At 32.8% G+C, this 17,981-nt stretch overlaps 8 protein-coding genes across 8 annotated transcripts; 3 read left to right on the top strand and 5 right to left on the bottom strand.

Annotated features, from left to right (window-relative positions):
• Window positions 1–1,065: 1,065 nt before the first annotated feature.
• On the bottom strand, window positions 1,066–1,656 carry BX664DRAFT_351073 (uncharacterized protein; the record flags this gene model as incomplete). Its single annotated transcript, XM_051547643.1, has 4 exons — window positions 1,066–1,102; window positions 1,220–1,340; window positions 1,409–1,478; window positions 1,630–1,656. The coding sequence occupies 4 exons, from the start codon at window positions 1,654–1,656 to the stop codon at window positions 1,066–1,068; spliced, it is 255 nt and encodes an 84-aa protein (XP_051399338.1).
• An 841-nt stretch (window positions 1,657–2,497) lies between these two features.
• Window positions 2,498–3,178, top strand: BX664DRAFT_360184 (Yos1-like protein). The gene is made up of 3 exons (XM_051548141.1): window positions 2,498–2,606; window positions 2,807–2,914; window positions 3,044–3,178. The coding sequence occupies exons 1-3, from the start codon at window positions 2,516–2,518 to the stop codon at window positions 3,097–3,099; spliced, it is 255 nt and encodes an 84-aa protein (XP_051399337.1). The 5' UTR covers window positions 2,498–2,515; the 3' UTR covers window positions 3,100–3,178.
• Window positions 3,179–3,267: 89 nt separating this feature from the next.
• On the bottom strand, window positions 3,268–5,349 carry BX664DRAFT_282793 (dynactin p62 family-domain-containing protein). Its single transcript, XM_051541576.1, has 4 exons — window positions 4,969–5,349; window positions 4,659–4,878; window positions 3,634–4,589; window positions 3,268–3,564 (listed from the first exon to the last, which is right to left on the bottom strand). Exons 1-4 carry the CDS (start codon window positions 5,341–5,343, stop codon window positions 3,352–3,354), a joined length of 1,764 nt encoding a protein of 587 aa, XP_051399336.1. The 5' UTR covers window positions 5,344–5,349; the 3' UTR covers window positions 3,268–3,351.
• A 45-nt stretch (window positions 5,350–5,394) lies between these two features.
• BX664DRAFT_163039 (uncharacterized protein) lies at window positions 5,395–6,581 on the bottom strand. The gene is made up of 4 exons (XM_051539946.1): window positions 6,470–6,581; window positions 6,135–6,398; window positions 5,548–6,066; window positions 5,395–5,474 (listed from the first exon to the last, which is right to left on the bottom strand). Exons 1-4 carry the CDS (start codon window positions 6,506–6,508, stop codon window positions 5,442–5,444), a joined length of 855 nt encoding a protein of 284 aa, XP_051399335.1. The 5' UTR covers window positions 6,509–6,581; the 3' UTR covers window positions 5,395–5,441.
• A 1,667-nt stretch (window positions 6,582–8,248) lies between these two features.
• BX664DRAFT_282790 (putative secretory lipase) lies at window positions 8,249–9,721 on the bottom strand. Its single transcript, XM_051541575.1, has 2 exons — window positions 9,701–9,721; window positions 8,249–9,626 (listed from the first exon to the last, which is right to left on the bottom strand). The coding sequence occupies exons 1-2, from the start codon at window positions 9,710–9,712 to the stop codon at window positions 8,280–8,282; spliced, it is 1,359 nt and encodes a 452-aa protein (XP_051399334.1). The 5' UTR covers window positions 9,713–9,721; the 3' UTR covers window positions 8,249–8,279.
• A 1,521-nt stretch (window positions 9,722–11,242) lies between these two features.
• BX664DRAFT_336476 (uncharacterized protein) lies at window positions 11,243–12,609 on the top strand. Its single transcript, XM_051546088.1, has 6 exons — window positions 11,243–11,385; window positions 11,463–11,657; window positions 11,749–11,778; window positions 11,858–12,017; window positions 12,107–12,220; window positions 12,361–12,609. Exons 1-6 carry the CDS (start codon window positions 11,292–11,294, stop codon window positions 12,467–12,469), a joined length of 702 nt encoding a protein of 233 aa, XP_051399333.1. The 5' UTR covers window positions 11,243–11,291; the 3' UTR covers window positions 12,470–12,609.
• Window positions 12,610–12,875: 266 nt separating this feature from the next.
• On the bottom strand, window positions 12,876–15,457 carry BX664DRAFT_336474 (uncharacterized protein). Its single transcript, XM_051546087.1, has 8 exons — window positions 15,311–15,457; window positions 15,202–15,240; window positions 14,973–15,117; window positions 14,020–14,870; window positions 13,811–13,906; window positions 13,378–13,754; window positions 13,145–13,267; window positions 12,876–13,076 (listed from the first exon to the last, which is right to left on the bottom strand). Exons 1-8 carry the CDS (start codon window positions 15,336–15,338, stop codon window positions 12,891–12,893), a joined length of 1,845 nt encoding a protein of 614 aa, XP_051399332.1. The 5' UTR covers window positions 15,339–15,457; the 3' UTR covers window positions 12,876–12,890.
• Window positions 15,458–16,015: 558 nt separating this feature from the next.
• On the top strand, window positions 16,016–17,934 carry BX664DRAFT_336472 (isocitrate dehydrogenase, NAD-dependent). The gene is made up of 6 exons (XM_051546086.1): window positions 16,016–16,119; window positions 16,228–16,296; window positions 16,368–16,775; window positions 16,857–16,990; window positions 17,117–17,297; window positions 17,385–17,934. The coding sequence occupies exons 1-6, from the start codon at window positions 16,069–16,071 to the stop codon at window positions 17,685–17,687; spliced, it is 1,146 nt and encodes a 381-aa protein (XP_051399331.1). The 5' UTR covers window positions 16,016–16,068; the 3' UTR covers window positions 17,688–17,934.
• Window positions 17,935–17,981: the final 47 nt, after the last annotated feature.

The raw sequence follows: 17,981 nt of genomic DNA, 5'->3' as shown, positions 1-17,981 counted from the left end.
TATAAGTTTTTACTGTAGATTAGTTACTACGACAAACCAGTGACTTCGTCACCAAACCACACTACTTGTGAAATAAATAGTGATACTCCTTTTTCTAAAAACGTTTTTTCCTTCTATTCTTTGTTTTTCTTTATATTTTCCTTTTCTTTACTATAGTGATATCTACATAAATAACAACATATGTCGTATCAGCGTGTAATAAAAAATAAAAAGAATGATTCATACATATATAATACATCTTGTAGATGACCCCATTTATATGTAATAAAAATAGTTGTAATAAAATAAAACCTTTATTGAATAAAAAAAGTATGTAATCTAACGACTACACTAATGTATATAATAAAACCATAAAGAAAAAAGTCAATGGAAGAGAAAAAGAAAAGAAAAGAAAAAAATAAAAAGGCTTCACCATTTTGGGTGAATTTATTCAATTCCTGGTCAGCTAAACAGCATGGTCCACTGGTGAATGCCAGTATCATTGTAAAAAAGCTCATTATCTAAATATAAAAAAGATAAAATACATATACTTTGATTTTTTTTTTCAAATCGAGTAACATACTATTGCCTGATACTATATACTGGATATAACAGATAAATAGACATATGGATGGGTAGATTGAATGATTGAATAAAAAAAAGTTTGCTATACAGCATTTTATTGAAATAATATACTAGTAATCATGAGTAAAATAATATACATATATAAAGATAAAATAAAACCAAGTACTCTTCCAATCTGTGGGTGTATTTCAAGAAATTGTATTCGATTGTCGTTGTTGTTGATGGTCGTAGATGCAGGCAGAGAAGAGAATGTAGTAAGACCAGCAGGAATTCAAATAAGAAGTATAACCATTGTTGGAAGTGCCTTGATGCAGAAACTACCCTTGGCATTGGTCCTTTTTGCTAATCACATTTTCACAAACTTCAGTAAACTGTGGCTAATATCAGCTTCGAACGCCATCGGCTTTGTCCTCTACAATGCGTTCCAACTTGATTCAATAACAATCATTTGACCCATAGAATTCCTCTATATCATATTGACAACAACTAGCAATCATAACTTCAGGTAAGATACAGATTATTTGTATAAAAAAGTATCCTATAATAAAAAAAAAATACATCAGATCACCATCAGCTTGAAAATAATACTTCTTACAAGGTTTGTTCCAAAAAAAAAAAAAAAAAAAAAAAAAAGAATCCTGCCATAATAATACACTTTGCTTGCATATTGGGTGCATCCTTGAGAGTTTGCTCCATTTCTGGTTCACATCCTGATATCTTGATTGTTGATGAAGAGGACGGCAAGAAAGTAGTCATTTCAATATTAGTTGCAATCTCTAAAGGAAAAAGAAGAAAACCAAACGTTTTGATAAATGATGAATATAAATTGAGTTAACGTACTCACGTCGTTTTCGAAGTTCAACCAGAGGTGTTTTTGCACATTTAGTATTGCTTTCATATAGAGTCAATTCGTACTATAAACGCATCACATTGGTCCAATAGTATATTCAATCAGTTGATCTTGATCTGTACCCATTTAAACGTTCTCTATGCATATAAATGTGTACAGTAAATTAGAAAAAAACAAAAACAGGCAGAGTCCATAGAAAAGTCGAGATAACTTACCAAACAAAAGGGTTGCTTCACTACCATCAATAAAAAAAAAAAAGACCAAAAGACACCAACCTTCTATTATCCAATAGCAGATACTATACAATTAAAATATAATGGAAACAACAAAAAAAAAAAAAAAAAGAAAAAGAAAAGAAAAGAGAAGATACGAGCATTTGAGCCTTTTTTCGCGGAGTTGAATTTCCTTGATCGCATAGAATAATCATTATTTGATAGCTACAATAAGACTTTTTTTATTTCCTCCTTTCTTTTGTTTTTCTTTCTTCTACAAAACACAAAAAAAAAAAAAAAAAAAATTCAAAATCCAAAAATCAAAAAAAAAATTATTTGCTTCTTTTTGGCTGCTTCCTTATTGGTATCTTCTTCTTTCCGTTCGCTTGGTTAACGCAACAGAACACTCTCATCCTTGTTTGTGATTCTTGTTTCCCCGTTTTCCTTGCTGTTCGTGTCCTCGTTGTGCCTTTGGTTGTCTGTCCTTGCTGTCTGTCTGTCTTCCTTGCTGTCTGGATCTCTTTTTTTTTTTTTTTTTTTTTTTTTTTTTTTTTTTTTTTTTTTTTTTTTTTTTTACCATTTATGATATTTACACTATCCTTTTGCGTCGCGCACATCCTGGATGGGTTGATGCGTGGCGACCGTGCCTCAGAGCCGGAGGGTCTTCTTTTTTTCTTTTTGGTAAGTGCACGTATACAAATAATGTTTAGTTGATCATAACACTAACCATTTTTCCATTTCTTCTTTTCAACCACCGAAATGCGGGTGAAAATACCGTCGATAGAAAATAAGTAGGCCCAAGAGCAAAAGTCGCTTTTTTATTTGCGTCCTTTTGGGTCCTTTTCTTTTTCTTTTCTTTTTTTTTTTTTTTACACTTTTTATATTCGACATGGCTCTTGGATTAGGTCAATTATTTTATGTACTTCTCTTTTTTATCAATGGTATTGCTGTATTGAGTGAAGAACGGTTCCTTGCTCGAAGTAAGTGAAGACGACACGATAGTAGGAAAAGCAATCTATTTGCTCTTACTACTTTTTTTTTTTTTTTTTTTGTGTGTGTCGATGATCAAAACTATCATGGAAACAACCATAACTCAAATAGACACGTTTTATATATGTACTCATCATACTTTATTTTTTCTTTTCTTTTACTCTTGTACTTTCTTCTTTTTTGTTTTTAGTTGGTTGGAGTGCACAGATGGAACCAGCTGGTTTTGGTGGTGGTGAATCTCAATCTATCAAATACAAAATCATCAATCTTATATCGGCAGTACGAACACTCATGAGAAGTAAGTATAAATGTGGTTTTAGTGTCAAGTGAAGGATGATGAATATATATATCGTTCCTTGGCAAGACTTATGTGGTAGAGGAACTGTTGACTGACCTTCAATCTCTTTTTTTTTTTGTAAACACGTAGTTCCACTGATTGGCATCAATATAGTTGTTATCATTTATGAATTAATATTAGGTTAGAACATACATTTTATCATCATCATTATTATTATTATTCCCCCCAATATCCCACTCTCCATCAAAAATTCAAAAAAAAAAATAAATAAATAAATAAATAAAATATATCTTTTGTTTTTACTATCATTTACATCTTCATTTTATCTTCATTATCCACACACAATCAATCTTGTTAGTATATCAACTTTTTTTTTTATTTTATTGAAAATAATAGTCACTATTCTATCATATCAAGCTACTACACTAATGAATAAACTACGATTGTACCATCCCAAGACCAACAAGACACCAGAAAGAGTAACTCTTGATCTTGTCGTCATCCATTCGTATAGAAGAATTTGCCTTTCTTGATCCATCAATACTACTATCCATATCTATATTTTCAATTTCTTCTTCATCAATATCGCCTGAAGAGACATCCATTCTATCTTCGTCTGATTTGTAATTGCATGTAACCAATAGAGGAAACTATACAAACATAATGATGAGTCTAAAATCTTGTCATTCTTTTTTTTTTTTTTTTTTTTTTGATTTTACCTTGAATTCACCAGGTTTTTCTGGAATCACTTCGACAATGACACTGGTATAATTATTTCGTTTTTCATAGATCCCACTTGCCCAAGATGCTGATATACCGGGTTTGGATTTACTAGAAGAAGAATTGCTGAGAGGATACATTTCATCATCATATTCTATAGTTTCGTTGTATGCATTGACAGTAAAATGAGGTGAGATGATAGTGACTCGACCGTTCACAGTAGCTGATGTATCATCCTCATTTCCAAAGTTTTTCTTTTGTTGCGGAGGAGGTGTAGCCAAGGTGACACTCATCACTTCGTACAGTGGATTGGTGAATTTCAATGCAAATTGTGTCGCCACACCAAGTTTCAATACAAGAGGTTGTTGTTGTTGAAGAATCGTACTTGTTGATGGTTGTTGTGTAAATATTTTGGTAATGGTGATATTGGGAATGTAATTCATAGCAACAAGTTTAATCTTGAATCTTGTAGCCTGAGCTTTTTGTTCCGGTTTGATAAGGATATGACGACACGTTCGACATCGTTTTGATCGTTTAATACATAAGTGAATACGTTGAGGATGAATTTGATCCATATGATAGGGTTGATCATGTAATTGAGTATATCGTTGAGCCAAAGTTGATATACGATTCATATCACGTAAACCCATTAAAGATTCCAAAGTGGCTGATTCCTTTTCTGGTACTTGTACACTGGTTTCATATGTTGAAATATCGTCCAATCGTCCTTGCATTTGTTGCTGTTGTTGATGATGTCCAGCTGAATGATACAAATCGTATGAACTACCTAACATACCACCACTGCCAAGTATTTTGTTGTATCCACTACCCGAAAATGATAAGTAACTGCTTGGTAACGATGGTGTATTCACGCGTAGATGTTTTTCAAAGTGTTCTTTCAAATGATCAAATTCTTGTACGTCTGGTAAAGCATCTTCATTCTTTTGTAATTGCACTGTCCATTTAAAAGCAGAGTTAACCAAAAAAAAAAAAAAAAAACTGAATAATATATGTTTCTACTTACATGCAAGACTAGTAGGTTTTTCAAAGACCATGCCAATCTCTTGAGAATTCCATCGACAAACATTACATGCTAAAAAGTATGGACCTGTGTTCGTTGCACTCATTGAAGAAGAAGTTGCTTCTTTAGACGCGACAACTGCCAATGTGTTATGACAGATAGGACACTGGAAACAATTTCGAGCACACCGATTTTTTTCACTCTTGACACTTGCTGTAGGTACCTATCATAAAAAAAAAAAGTAATTAAAAACAGATCTATGGCGTGTTTGATATAATATATATATATATATATATAAAAGAAGTCTTCTTACTTCAAATAGACAATTAGGACAATAATAGGATATAATTTCGTCTTGAACACAACAAGGGCATCTGATTTCATGACAATCTTCACAAAAATAAAGTCTTGATAACGGATACAAATAGTTGGAAGCTTCAGGAGAAAGTAAATGGCGTCCAGTGTTAAAAGCTGTATTTTCATCTAGTCGATCGAGTCGGGAAGAGTTGGAAGGTGAAAGTAATAAAGAAGGAGGGGAAGATATTTTGTTGTTGCCGCTTTCATCTAAAAGAACTGGATCTTTAGTCAACCGTGCTTGTTCATGACTTGAAGTTTTCAAATCAGGGCAATCACAATGATAATGGACAAAAGGAATAGGTGAGATGGTATCTGTTGACTGGTTGGTCATGGTAATGGAAACAAGGAAAAGATGTAGAAAAAAAAAATATATACAAAGTCAGATCAAATAAACTTTATTTTGGGACACGAAAAAAAAAAATCTAACATCTAAGCAGTATCATCAACTAAACCATGCAGCCACTATATAATATATATTAAAAAAAAAAAAAAAAAAGATCAACAACACTCTATTTTGTATATTTTTTTGATTTACCTTGATGCGTTTGTTATAACTTTGAGTATTTGAGCCTGTCAAATTGTATATCGCCACCACCGCATCAGCAAACGTGATCAAAGATTGTTCCAAGTACAAAATGGGTAAAAATGTGTTCCGCATAACATTAGATCGTCTTATAGAAACTTGATTTTGTTTCAATGATCTCTGATCGATGAATGATATCACGTTGAATGTTACGTCCACTAGTGATGAAGCCAATGTGTTTAAAGGTTGTAGATCGAATGATTGGTTGCTGGGTAGAAAGATAGAGATCAATGAGTTGAATGCTGTGAGTATACGAGTCATATTGTTTAATAATTGCAATAGTCTAAGAGCTAAACGACTGGAACCAGTATTGTTTGTATAACCTAATGATTGCATTTCTTGACAAGTCCATTGACCGTAAAGGATCACTAGTGATCTCCAAAAAGTAAATTGTTCTATAGTAAGAGGTTGACCTGTGAGCTTGGTTGCCACTACCACTAGTTCTAATCCAGATATATTGCAATCCATCACCTATATTATATATAATATTCAGTTCAATTTTCTTCATCATGCTCTTTTTTTTTTTTTTTGGAGCATACCTTTTCCGTATAGCCATGCTTTGACATTTCTTCATATAATTCATCTTGCAAGTTGATACAAATATCCATAAGTCGTTGTTTCGTTGCATCCAAGATGGATTGATCTACTAACCAACCCATTTCCTTCCATATTTGACCATTATTTATCAAGTGTGTTCCAAGAAAGTCGGTATAATTCTCCAATATGGATTGTAGATGATAGATATTATCAAGGAGTTTATCTGTTCTTTGAATGATATCCGATTCATACATGATTTCATGAGCCTATTAACCAAAAAAGAGGACAAAATAAGCATTGTAGTTTTTTTTTTTTTTTTTTTTTTTTTTGTTCTAACCTTGATAAAGTTCATCATTCCATAAAGATAATCTTCCATAGAAGACCAATCCGGGAAAAGCACCTATATATGTATTAGTTTTAAATCATCATCCATTTATTCGTGATTGCCATTATTTTTTTCCTTTTTTTTTTTTTTTGTTTTCTTACCTGTACTGAGTTACTAGGATCCATACTCAACCATTGCTTGATCATATTTGAAAACAATAGAAGACTATTTTTAAGATACAGTAAATATTGTCGCTGTGAGGATGACCGGGACGTTGTCACAGAATGACGTGTTCCATTTGATAGTGTTTTGAGTTGAGTGGCAATTTCTTTGATTTCATGTTCAAGTCGTTGCTGAGGTGTATCATGATCCTTTCTATTTTCATTAGCTATTGTGGTATAAGGTCTCAAAATATAATCCGGATATTGAAGGGGAAGCAGTAACCAGTGATCTAGTCGCGATTTATGATGATGAGTGAAGTCAAAACGCGGTCGATGTCCATGATCGTTTGTGGTGGCGTAGTGTTGTCTATTTTCGTTACTTGGTTTGCATCGTGGCGTCAAAATAATATCTGTCATTTTACTATTGTTGATCTTTGACATGGCTGTTTCGTGTGATCTATTTACATCAGGAGCTACGATGACCGAGTCAGTAATGGATGTGCGCAGTATCTTACGATCCCTATTATTGAAACCCATAGCTCGTTTCCTTTTAAATGATTGACTATTGATAAGAGGTGATTTCCAACAAGGCTCTATACAACGTGCATGAGAAAGAGAGGGAAAAAACAATCTATAGTAAGTAATGATTTACATTCGTGGTACCAAAATATGAAGAGTGATATTTCTTGATCTTTTGTAAACAAATCCATTTACCAGTGTATGAAGAATATCTTGAAGACTTGTTTGGCATTTTGTTTGCTGTTGTTGTAGTAGTAGTAGTAGTTTGAGAGTGATGTTTAGATAGCTGTCCTTCTAAATAAAGTATAAGATATATTATTTATGTAAAAAGAAAGATCAAAGATATTAGATTTCAATGATTTACAGGTAAAGTGTTCAAATTACATGCTTACCCATCATTTCCAAAATAGACTCTATACAAGCATTCCAGTGATCAATTTCGGTCATCTCAATAAAAAAGGGGGTATGTAAATTAAAGATGGCTACAACAATAATAACTTTAAGAACAAGAAGAAGGGAGGAAAAAAAAAAAAAGAAGACAGAGCGTAAAAAAAAAAAAAAAAATTCAGTTGGTACACCGAAAACCGTGAATTGACGATTTCCCATTTTTGGACATGGTGATGATGGGTAGATCAAGGGGAAGTGATCACTAGAAAAAAAAAAAAAAGATACAGTAAACCTATCAATGATGGTGAAATAATATTCATCATACTATAAGACATAGTACTGTAGTCGTTAAGGCAATACAGTATTAAAATATTAAAGTTCATCATCTACATACAAATAATCCCTTCTTTTCACTACGATATCTTATCATCTTCCACAAAGAGTGTTGAGAACAATCAAATTATTGATTTAGCAATGGTCATTAAGAAGACTATAATAAAGAAGAAGAAAGCTTCTATTGATATCATCCATCATCCATCATCCATCATCCATAATATAAAAAAAAAGGATCACCACAAATATATTCAGACCCTAATGCAAACAAGCCTCTAAACATAATGCAGAAAAAAAAATAAACGTACTTCACATGAAAAAAACCAGTAATTTATTCAAACAGATATAATAAAAAGAAAATGAAACTAAGAATCTATATTAGCTAAGTCAGTTTTTTTTTTTTTTTTTTTTGATGATGATCTTCAAATATTTCCAGGACCAATAGGAAGGCCAAGCAACCCATCCAAAGCATTCCAAATCGCTTCACCAAAGACTTCAAGAGCGCCAGGATCCAAAGCAGAGGTGACAGTGGTACGAGAAGAACAACCAGTTTCAACAGCGACGCCTTTGAATCGATTTTCCAAAAAGTTGATAGCATTGGCAGCACCGGTAACATAAAGAACGAGATGTTCTGAGAGTTCATCCTTGACAAATTGAATGTTTGCCCCACGTTTGCACCAGTTTGTATACAAGTTAGCAGCCGGAGCATAAGGAACCACTTCATCATGTTCGGCATGGTACATGAATAAAGGAAACTTTGGTACACTAGCATGACCCATCACATTAGCTTCCATTGCCTTCTTTGCCACGGGAGCATTGGTATAATCAGGACGAGTCACATACGAAGACATCTTTTGGAAAGCATAGTTAGCCACCAGTTCAGAAAGACAGAGTTCTTTGGCTTTGTAAAAGGCTTCCTTCTTTTCAGGTACAAGAATAGAATCCACATACTTGGCTACGTCAGGGTATTGTTGAGAGAGACCGATGATACCAGAAGGCGCCAGGCCAGCAAAAACAGTTCCACTCACAGCATTCAATGTCGCATTCAGATCCACAGGCGTTCCACCAAGAGCAGCACCAATAATGTTCAGTTCAGGAGCATAGGTAGGTTGTAATTGTGTAGCCCATCCAGAAGCAAGAGCTCCTCCAGAGTAGCCCCAGATTTGGATATCAGCATCAGGTTGAATCTTCGTTTGATTGCTGCTATGTAACACTGCGCGAACAGAATCCAGAATACCATGTCCTGCCATAGCACCCACTGTGAATGCTGCTTTTGATCCTTCGTAATCAGCTGTGTTGACATACCATCCACGTGCAAGAAGTGTATCGATGAATAAAAGTTCACCTTGACTAATGATACCCTTTAAACCATCGCCTTTTCGCAACACTTGAGAAGGAGAACAACCAGTAGAAGGACTATCTTGCATGATTTGATAAGTGACGAGTTTGGAAGGATCAGCATTGTAAGGAACCATAAGGGTTGTCACTGTAGTAATGGGCTCTCCAAGCGCATCGGTGGTTCGATAAAGAAATTGATAAACATTTTTAATATTTTGAGGAAAAACAGAGAAAGCGGCAAGAGATTTGGGAGGAAGAAGACGAGATTTTAAAATTGTACCAGGCTTTTCCTTTTCAAAGCCCGAAGGTGGTTGGTAAAATGGATCATCACTAGGTGAAAGGACTCCCTTTTTGTAAGGTGCAGCAGTAACACTATTCAAAAAGATGAAACAGAAGCATACAAATAAAACAATACGATTCATCATCATACCCTATTAAAAAAAAACCATCAAGATAAATCAGTTGAATGAATGTATCAATATAAGAAAAATTATTTATTGATTACCATCGTTTTCATCGATTTCAGGTACAAAGTTTCTTTTTTTTTTTTTTTTTATTTCATGATCGTTTAGTTTTTATATCATTTTGATGGAAGCGGGATTAACGGTTTTTTTTTTCCAGCGTTATCTACACGTGTAATTCTACATTTACCATTTTGACATTTTTATTAAAGTTTAACTTGGATACACAATTAAGAGCGGTAAAATAAATAAAGCCTTTCATTCAATTTCTGTGGTGCACTGTGGGGGATGAATGTGTAACGACCAAATACTTAAAGAAGTTTAAATCAGTATTGATGAAATAGGCTGTGATCATAAAAGAGAGCGGATGATAGAATTTTTTTTTTTCAAGGTTTTAGATCATTGTTAGATATACCTATACATATATAACATTGGATGATCAGTATGGCTTTTTTTTTTTTTTTTTTTTCGAAAAAGTAGAAATGAAATTATACATAGAAAGAGTGTACCATTGGTTCGGTCAATGGTTCCAATTAGTATATCAGTGGTATAACGGAAAAGACTCCGCGCCATCTTTTCATCATTTCACAACATCAACTTATCGTCAATGGTGCAACTCTCCATTGGTTTTTCTTGCTACCTTGGCGGCCATTAATAATAATAGTATTAATAATAGTACTAATATTAAGACCTCATCATGTTGATGACAATGCATAATAGTAATGCTGATGATGATGATGATGATCGATAATGAGTTAAATATTCCATATGATAATCAAATTACTCTATGAAATTAACTTTTATAAAATACGATGATGATGATGATGGTCTGGAAACTAGAGATCATAACACCTTTATTTTATTCTAAAGTAGTGATTTAGAATGATCGGTGTGATATTCGCACAATGATCGTTACACTCAGACGAAATCTTTCCTTATTTTATAATGATGAATTATCTGATGGTCTACATTTAGTTTCTTCTATGTTAAGAAATAAGAGGATGTTAAAATATATTAACAAAGTCGTACCGTACACGAGTAGTATTAAAAATAATAAAGAAAATTTTCAGGCTGAGCAGAAAAAAGAAAAATAAAAGATGGAAAAAGTATGTATAGATTGGAAAAGCATATGAAAAGATAAAACATAACTTATATGGTATAGAAAAACGTTGGATGATCAAAGACAGTTTGACCTTTTTTTTTTTTTTTTTTTCCAAATGTCTATCGGTCTCTCAATATATAAAATCATTGATGAGACGAAAGAAATCATTTTAGCAATGATGAAAATGACAGATCTTGAGTGTTATTGCATTTTCATGATTTTTCTTTCTAGTCTTTCTCTTATCATTTTCACAATTTTTATTTTAATATTCTTCTTTTATTTTCTCTTATTTTTTTTTCTAACCCATCATTGTCACTTACATCCAATGCTTTTTTCGATTGGATCGTAACCGGAGAGTAGATTGAGCTGACCAATCAAAAGGTAGAATTCGACAACCATCTCTTTTCCAAATCTCTCTTTTTTTTTTTAACACTCACTTTTTTTTTTGATTCTCCTCATTTTTTTTTCTCTTTTTTCTTTCTTTCTTTCTTTATATTCTTCTTTTTCATATATAAACACAAACATATCTACAAATGTCATTAAATCCTTCTATCAATTCATTGGTATCGTCTCCAGCTCAAAGTCGACCATCTACTCCTATTGATCCTAATGGTCTAAGTTGGCCAAGTAAGTTCCAACAAAGCAAGAAAACGGACTTTTTATTATTATACTACAATTATTGATATTTTTTTTTCTCAACAAAGGTAAAGGAGCACAAACTCGAAGGGATGAAACTATTGCCGAACGACAAGTAAGACAAGATAAGATTGCTGGAGCTGTACGAACAATATTGGAATGTATTGGTGAAGATCCTGATCGTGAAGGTTTATTGAAAACTCCTGATCGTTATGCAAAGGCTTTAATGTTTTTTACAAAAGGATATGAACAAAATATCAAAGGTAAACAAAAGAGAGAAAGAGAGAGAGGTAGTATATGTGTATGTATGTTGCTAATCTTTCTTCCTTTTTTTTTTTGTATGACTAATCTTAGAGGTGATCAATGATGCTGTTTTTGAAGAAGGTAAGAAAAACATTCATTTTTATTCTGACTATATGTACCTGTGTCATTGACAAGTTCTCTTTAATTTGTATGGTTGTAGATCATGATGAAATGGTTATTGTTAAGGATGTAGATGTCTTTTCATTATGTGAACATCATATGGTACCATTTACAGGCAAGATCAGTATTGGTTATATCCCCAATCGTCGTGTGGTTGGACTTAGTAAATTGGCTCGAATTGCAGAAATGATCACTAGAAGGTAATATATATATATATATTGAAAGGAAAATAATAACAACAGAAAAAAAAAACAAACAATTAAATGATATTATATTTTTCCTCATTTAGGTTACAAGTTCAGGAACGAGTGACCAAACAAGTGGCTACATCTTTGATGGAAATTTTACAACCTCAAGGAGTTGCTGTCATTATGGAATCTACACATTTATGTATGTGTATGCGGTAAGTTGCATTCATTTTATGAATTCATTTCTATGGAAGGGATAGGGGAGGTTATGATTGTTTGGGATATTGTATGCTTACCCGTGGGAAATTGTCTGACTTTGTATATTCTTTTATCCTTGTTACTCATTCTGACATAGTGGAGTGGAAAAGCCTGGTAGTACTACTGTAACAAGTTGCATGATGGGTGTTTTTAGAAGTGATCCAAGGACAAGAGAAGAATTTTTGACTCTGGTTAGACGTCGATAGGGGAATATAGTTTAGGGATACTAGATTAGATTAGATTTTTTTTGGAATATATTTTGAAATAAAAATCATATTAGATATTGTAACTGCTTATATTCTATGGTAGCTCTGTAATATGTGATAATACGATATGTGATGATGAGTCTTATTATGTACAATTAGCCATACTGAAGAACAAAGTGTGCGTATGTTTTCTCTCTTGTCATATTATGAATTTATAATGTAAAAGATCTTGACTGATTTTATTGCTTTCAGACAAGGTTATAATGGAAAAAGAAATATATATATATATAACAATTTTTTTTTTGTAAAATAATGTGTAGGAAGGACTAAAATGATATACAGTATAAAGAAAGAAATAAAACAAAAAAAAAAAAAAAAAAAAAAAAAAAAAAAAACTAAAATGATAGATAATAATAATAAATCAAAGCTTGCCAGAAGTCACTTCAGCACGAATCACAGATAACGTCTTCATATAATCACCATTGGCTTGTTCCAAATAAGTTTTTAATACGGATCGGTCTACATGAGTCAAGATTTCGCATAGATCATCCAATGCCTTTTCAAAAGGTTCAGATGTTTCTTGTATTGAGGCAGGAGGCTGATAAATCTGATTGATAAAAATACAGATCAATATCACTTTCAATAGTTCCATCAACCTATCTTTATTTTCTTTACCTTTTCAATTGAGCGAATAGATGGAGTGCCACTACGAGATTTTGATGATCTTCTTCCCAAGGATGACCATAGTTTGCTTGATTTGGAAGGTCGATCCATGTCCATTGATGTTAAACTATCCTTCTAAGAAATAATAATGAAGATAAGGAGAATGAGTCACTATTCTCTCCTATCCATCCCTTGTTATAAAGAAAAAGTGTATAAACAAGAGCTTTTTTTTTTTTGTTACTTACATCTACACTATTTCTGCTCTTAGAAAATGGCTTACTTGGTGTATCTACATAATCATAAGGTTTTGTATTTGAATTTGGTTTGTTTGTTGGTTGATTGAGGGTAATAGATGATTGAGTAGGCATCAAGGCATTGGCAGTAGATAAAACATCAATGGGTGTAATGCTATGGTTATTGTTGTTATTGTTGTTATTGTTGTTGTTGCTGCTGTTGCTGTTGTTGCTGCTGTTGTCGCTTGTTGTTAACTGTGATGATTGAGAATCAGTTAGTTTGGTTGTACGTAACCAAAGATCTTCTGCTGTTGATTTTTGTTTTCGACCTGGTAAATGTAAAATGGACTTTTTTGTTGACTTTTTCAAAGATAAACTTGGCCTAGAAGCTATTAATAAAAAGGTCAATGATCACAATATGAATGAACAAAAATGCATCACTTACTCATGATACATGTGTCAGGAGCAGGTTGATTTGATTGTTTTTCTATCCATGAGGATAATCCACTATCGGCACGAATACAATGTTGAAATGCTTTACCTAGAATGGAAATCATGAATAAAATATAAAAAAAAAATTCATCAATGTCGTACCATTTTTAACCTATCAGCTCACTCTCTTTTTTTTTTTTAAAGAAAAAGTAATAATCTTACTATAAGCAGCCATTCGTTCATCAGGACCCCTCATTTTCATAGTGTGATATAAAGTCAAATGTCGATGAGTAGGACCATCCCTATAACTAAGAGTTAAACAATCAGATCGTTTTGGCGGTTTACTGGGTTCCATTTGTTGTTGTAACAGTTGTTGAGCTAATTCTTGTTCTTGATGAATTTTTTGTAATTTGATTTCCTTGGCTCGTACTTCCAATAAATCAGAAAGTCCTTCATTTCCATGTGGTTTTTCGTCAAATATGGTTTGAAATGTTCGTAAAGAAGATAATATATCATCACCAGTTTCGTCTTTCCATGATATTTCATATGAATCCTTGTTGTATTTCTGAAGATCATTTTGTGCATAGTTGTTTTCCATTGTCTTTTCAGATTGTTGTTTTGCGCGATAAATACTATCCAATTCTGAATAAGTGGGTCGTGGTAAATGCTTTTCATAAGATTTAATACTTGGTTTTTTTCTTAAAACAAATGATCCATTTCGAGATATAGTTGGTCTTGGTGTGTTGGGTGGTTCAAGTTTTACTATATTTGGTGTTAGTGCTGTAGGTGAAATTTCAGGTGAAGAAATTGGCTGTTGTTCTTGTTGTATTGATGAAGTTGATTTTGTTGTATTCAAATTTGTTAAATTTGGATCATTTGGTATCATTCGTATCCTCGTACCAGCACGTCGTCTTTGCCGTTGACATTTATAACATGAACAATCCGTTGTTCCTTGACAAGATCCTGTCGTAGTCATAGTAGTCGTAGTAGTATCAATGTTATTGTTCGATTTTGTTGAAGATACAATTGAACTAAGATATGAATCACTGGTAGGAATTGAAGTAGGATCCGGTCTAGAAATTAGTTGAAGCATAAAAAAAAATAGATAATAGTAAGTATATTATTATTATTAAGAAAAAAAAAAAAAAAGAAAGAAAGAAAAAAATAATATTTACATTGAATTCTTTTTCTCCACCAATAGTGATTTAAAATCATCTTTGTTGTCCAAGGAGGGTAAACCAAGTTGAGGTATATGTTCAGGAGGAATGTCACCTACTTGAACTTTCATCGATTCACCAGACGCAGGTATCTGCAAATTCACTATCCATACAAATAATAATAATAATAATAATAATAATAATAATATCAGTTGTTGTCATTTTGTTTTTGGAGTTTAGAACTTACAATCCACACGATTTTCAAAATGTAACTTTTTTACCCATTCTATTTAAATGTAAAGAGAGAGAAAAAAAGAAAGTTATATATCGATATATTCTTATTATTTTTTTCTTACCATCAGTAAGTACATCAATATTGGTCATTATATATATGTAAATATTAAAAAAGGAGGAAGGTTAAGGAGAGTAAAATAATGATAATAGTGAATAATCAAGCCAGTTGATGAGTATAAAAAGGAATGGGATGAAAAAGAAAAAAAAAATATAACAAAGAAAGAAAGAAAGAAAAAAAAATGAAATCACGAAAATGTAAAACGTAAAATAAAAATGATGGTGATACGAAGCCAATTTTTATGGGAATTACACTCGTTAAAGCTAAATTTTGTTGGTAAATAGTTAAAGAAACGTGAATATTAAATTATTTATTTTTTCTTCTTTTATCCCTTCTTTTTTTTTTTCCTTTCTCTCTCTTTCTCCTCTCTCTATATCAACATACACATGCTTATTTAGTTATTTAATTGAGGCGGGGAAACTATTTTTTTTTCATGTGACATTCGCCCTGAATTTGGTTTGAACCATATGGCAAAAGACTGATCAATCAAAAAAAGACTGAAGTGGGAAATTTCTCCTTCCGCTCATATTCGCTTTTTTTCGCTTTTGCTTGTAAAAAGGCTGGTCATTCGATTCCAGGGGTGTCTGTCTTCATTTTTGCCACCAACGGGTAAAGGTTTATTTTCATCCAATCAACTATGGCCGTCGTTGATTTAAAAAAATTTTCAAAAGTCTCCCGCTTTGTACTTGTTTTTTTATTCGTTTTTTTCCCTTCTTCCCTCTTCTTTTTTTTTTTTCTTTACTTCTCTTTTATACTTTCACCATGCTTTTCAAGGTTATCTCTAGACCCACTAACGTCGCTGCTGTTAAGAAGGTAAAGTCTTCTTTCTTACGAAAAACCTATCATTGTCACCTATTGAGAAAATACAATTAAAAAAAAATAGAATAAAACTGTTATCTAAACTACCATTTTTTTTTTTAGGTTGCTGTTCGTTCTTTCGCTTCTCAATCTACTTCCATTCCTACCCCTGCTCCTGCTGAACAAAAGACGGTAAAAAAAAGAAAAAAACTTTAAAACTCGACATATGGAACGAACACTTACCCTTTTTTTCTTTTGTAAAGATTAACCCCAAGAAGTACGGTGGTAAATATACTGTGACCTTGATTCCCGGTGATGGTGTTGGTCAAGAAACTGCTGCTTCTTTGAAGGATGTTTTCAAGGCTGCCAACGTACCTGTTGAATTTGAACAATACGATGTTTCTGGTTTGACTTCTGAAGATGAAGACCTTTTCCAAGAATCTCTTGCCTCTCTTCGTCGCAACAAGGTTGGTATCAAGGGTACTCTTTTCACTCCTACCTCTCGCTTGGGTCACAAGTCTTTCAACGTTACCATGCGTAAGGATTTGGATATCTATGCCTCTCTTTCTCTCTGCAAGAACGTTCCTGGTGTCGATTCTCGCTTGAAGAACGTCGATATTGCCATTATTCGTGAAAACACTGAAGGTGAATACTCTGGTTTGGAACATCAAGTAAAGTGACTAATATATATATATATTTATATTTTGTCAATGATTATTTTCTAACCTTTTTTTTCCTTCTCTTTTTATTAGTCTGTTCCTGGTGTTGTTGAATCTTTAAAGATCATTACTCGTGCTAAGACTGAACGTATTGCCCGTTTCGCTTTCGACTTTGCTGTCAAGAACAACCGTAAGAAGGTTACTGCTGTTCACAAGGCTAACATCATGTAAGTTTTTGATATTGAAGTCAAAAGAGGAAAAAGAAAAGTATCAAATAGGAAGAAAGAAATGTTCGTGATTTTGCATATAATTTGTGAAACTAAATTTTGTTTTTTTATTTTTTTCAATAATAGGAAATTAGCTGATGGTCTCTTCTTGCGTACTTGTCGTGATGTTGCCAAGGAATATGAACATCATAACATTGAATTCAACGATATGATTGTCGACAATACTGCTATGCAACTTGTGTCTCGCCCTCAACAATTCGACGTTATGGTCATGCCTAATCTTTACGGTAACATTGTCTCTAATGTCGTAAGTAGAATTTAGATAAATAGAAATGTCAATAATGATTCTCTTAACATTTCTTTTTTTTTTTTTTCTTCTTCTTTTTCTATTTAGGGTGCTGGTTTAGTTGGTGGTCCTGGTTTGATCCCTGGCTGTAACATTGGTCGTGAATACGCTATGTTCGAACCTGGATGTCGTCATGTTGGTATGGATTTGTTGAATAAGAACGCTGCCAACCCTACCGCTTTGTTGTTGTCTTCCGTCATGATGTTGCGTCACTTGAACTTGGATGAACATGCCAGCCGTATCTCTAATGCTGTCTATGAAACTATCGAAACTGGTGCTGCTAGAACTGCCGATATGGGTGGCAACAACACTACTCGTGAATTCACTGCTGCTGTCATGTCCAAGTTGTAAAATGATTATTTTATTACATTGATTCATCTATTTTTTAGTTACTTTCTCTCTTTCCTTTATTATTTCCCCCCCTCGTTTCCGTTCTTCATATTAAAAAAATACATATCCTTCATTTTTATTTTATTTGTTTTGCTTCCCTTTATATGAAGACACATTGTATTTTACTTTTTTTTTTATTTGTACACATCGTTCTTCTCCCTCAAAAAAAGAAACAAAACAATAAAAACTCTATAGATTCTGAATATCATTAATGTTTGTTATCAATGTGTTATGTGCTTTATTCAAACGCCGACA

Source organism: Halteromyces radiatus, assembly GCF_025201355.1.
Source record: "Halteromyces radiatus strain CBS 162.75 chromosome Unknown BX664scaffold_5, whole genome shotgun sequence".
NCBI lineage: Eukaryota > Fungi > Mucoromycota > Mucoromycetes > Mucorales > Cunninghamellaceae > Halteromyces > Halteromyces radiatus.
Note: the sequence above shows the minus strand (reverse complement) of the source record. Positions and strands in the feature narration are given on the sequence as shown.